The sequence below is a fragment of the Condylura cristata genome, unplaced genomic scaffold (genome assembly GCF_000260355.1).
Source record: "Condylura cristata isolate star-nosed mole 26May11 unplaced genomic scaffold, ConCri1.0 scaffold00041, whole genome shotgun sequence".
Classification (NCBI taxonomy): domain Eukaryota; kingdom Metazoa; phylum Chordata; class Mammalia; order Eulipotyphla; family Talpidae; genus Condylura; species Condylura cristata.
In genome coordinates, this window is record NW_004567142.1 from 5712191 (window position 1) to 5714064 (window position 1874).

The 1874-nt window shown below is 68.0% G+C and overlaps 1 protein-coding gene across 1 annotated transcript in view; it reads right to left on the reverse strand.

Moving 5' to 3' along the window:
- The window catches only part of LOC101635631 (transmembrane protease serine 9-like), a 51254-nt gene that overhangs the window by 48645 nt on the left and 735 nt on the right, over positions 1–1874 (reverse strand). Inside the window, exon 2 of the mRNA XM_012733530.1 lies at positions 66–259. Coding sequence (XP_012588984.1) covers positions 66–259 — 194 coding nt within the window. The remainder of the gene's footprint in view (positions 1–65; positions 260–1874) is intronic.

Genomic DNA, 1874 nt, shown 5'->3' on the forward strand with positions numbered 1-1874 from the left:
ACTCCCCTCGGCCTCAGACGAGCCGCGCGCGCTCCTGGCTGCAGCCCTCCCGGCCCTCGCCCCACGTACTTCTTCAGGCAGTGCGCTGCCGTGAGCACCCACTTGGGGTGGACCAGGACGCCCCCGCACAGCAGCCGCTCCTGCACCAGCAGGGCAGCCTGCCAGGGCTGGGAGTGGGGGCGGCAGGGGTAGCCGCCTGGGAGGAACCCGCTGGTCCCGTTGGTGCCATTGATGATCTTGGGGTGGTCCCTGGAGACACCTGGTGGAGAAGGGAACATGTCAGAACCCAGGTGTGCGCTGCGGCTTCTAGGCTTGGCGCAAGGCTCAGAATTTTGCTCTGGGCGCCCAGGACCCTGGACCTTCCTGCGGGAGTGCGACAGCCTGGCCGGGAGGTGCCCAGGACCCCCTGGGCGGGCTGGAGAGTGGAGTGGGGAGTGAGGCTGCTGCTGCTGCTCATAGGTAGGCAAAGCGCAGCCCCCACCTGCACCCCGGTGGGCTTGAGGAGGGGCTGTGCAGCAGCCAGCCTGAGGCTGTGCCCACCCTTCACCACACATCGCTGGGGGGCGCTGTGCGTCTAACACCTCCAGCCCTCAGCTCCCCGTAACCCCAACCCAGTCAGGGTCAAGTGAGCGTTCTATGTGCATCCTGGCTTCATTTCCTCAGCAAACCCGCGCTCCCATCATTCCCGCCTGCCTGCGCCACCCCAAACCTAGGATTTGCCTGAGTCCTTGTGGATCACAGCAGCCAGCAGTGCGGTTTCCTGCCCCAGAGCGTCGTGCCCAGCGCCGACCTGTGCACCTCTCGGCCCTCACCCCCAGCCCAGACCTGTGCCACCTTGTTCCCAGGCCCTTCTCCAGCGCGCATGACGGCAGCAGCTTCCTGAAAGCCGCAATCCGTCCATCCACACGTCATTCTCAGATTCCCTGAGAACCTGAGTGAACACCAGGTCGCCTCCCGGGCTGGGCTTTTCTTGAAACCCCGAGCCTCGCCGGCTCGCCGGCTCAGGCGCCTGCCCCTGTTGGGCCCCTCTGCACCCTCCGCCCAGCCTCTGGACCGCTCCAGACGAGCCGGGCCCTCCCAGCGCCCTTCCCCCTCTCTGGACAGTTCTCTAGTCCTGACCACTCAAGATGGAGCCTGTGGCTGCTCGGACTCACAGTAGTTGAAAGGAACTTACCAGAACTCAGTTCTCCCGTGGCACGAGTCAAACTTTAAATGCTCAGCAGCCCCAGTGCCAGCGGCCAGCATGCAGGCCAGCACCGGTGTCGGGGTGCAGCCCTATGAGCCTCATCCCGGGGCGCTGCACCTCACTGCCTGCGGAACCCTGCTCCAGCTCGCCCCTCAGCGTAAGCACACCCCCAGGGGCGCTGGCTGGCGTGGGCGCCCGGACCCGTGGAGGTGGGATGCTGTGGGGGCACCGCAGCCACCTGCAGGCACTGCTGGGGGGGCGACGGGCAGACTGTGCCGTGGCCCCTCTCCCTGCCTGTCTGGGCTGGGCGGCGCCCCGGGGGGGGACGGTGGGTTCCTGCTGTTAATGTGCTAGGCGGAATCCAACAAGGGGCGGAGCCTCCGGCCTCTGGGGCCCGCGGTCAGGACTGGGTGGCCGCTGCCACGGCCACGTCGGGCGCCCACCTCACAGGCTGCCCAGACGGCTGCCCAGCGGGGGCGGCCTTGCCACGGAGCTCCGCTGGACTCCACGAAGCCGTCGCCTGTGCACTGCTGGGACTCACTGTTACCTGGGCGTGGGGGTAACTGCCTGAAGGATGCCTGCACCCTCCCCCGCAGCCCCCGCAGGGTCTGCTGCTGCTTGCAGGCGCCGCACAGGCCTAGCACAGCCGCTGCCAGCCGGGAGGGGCGGGGGTGGGCGAGTGGGGGGC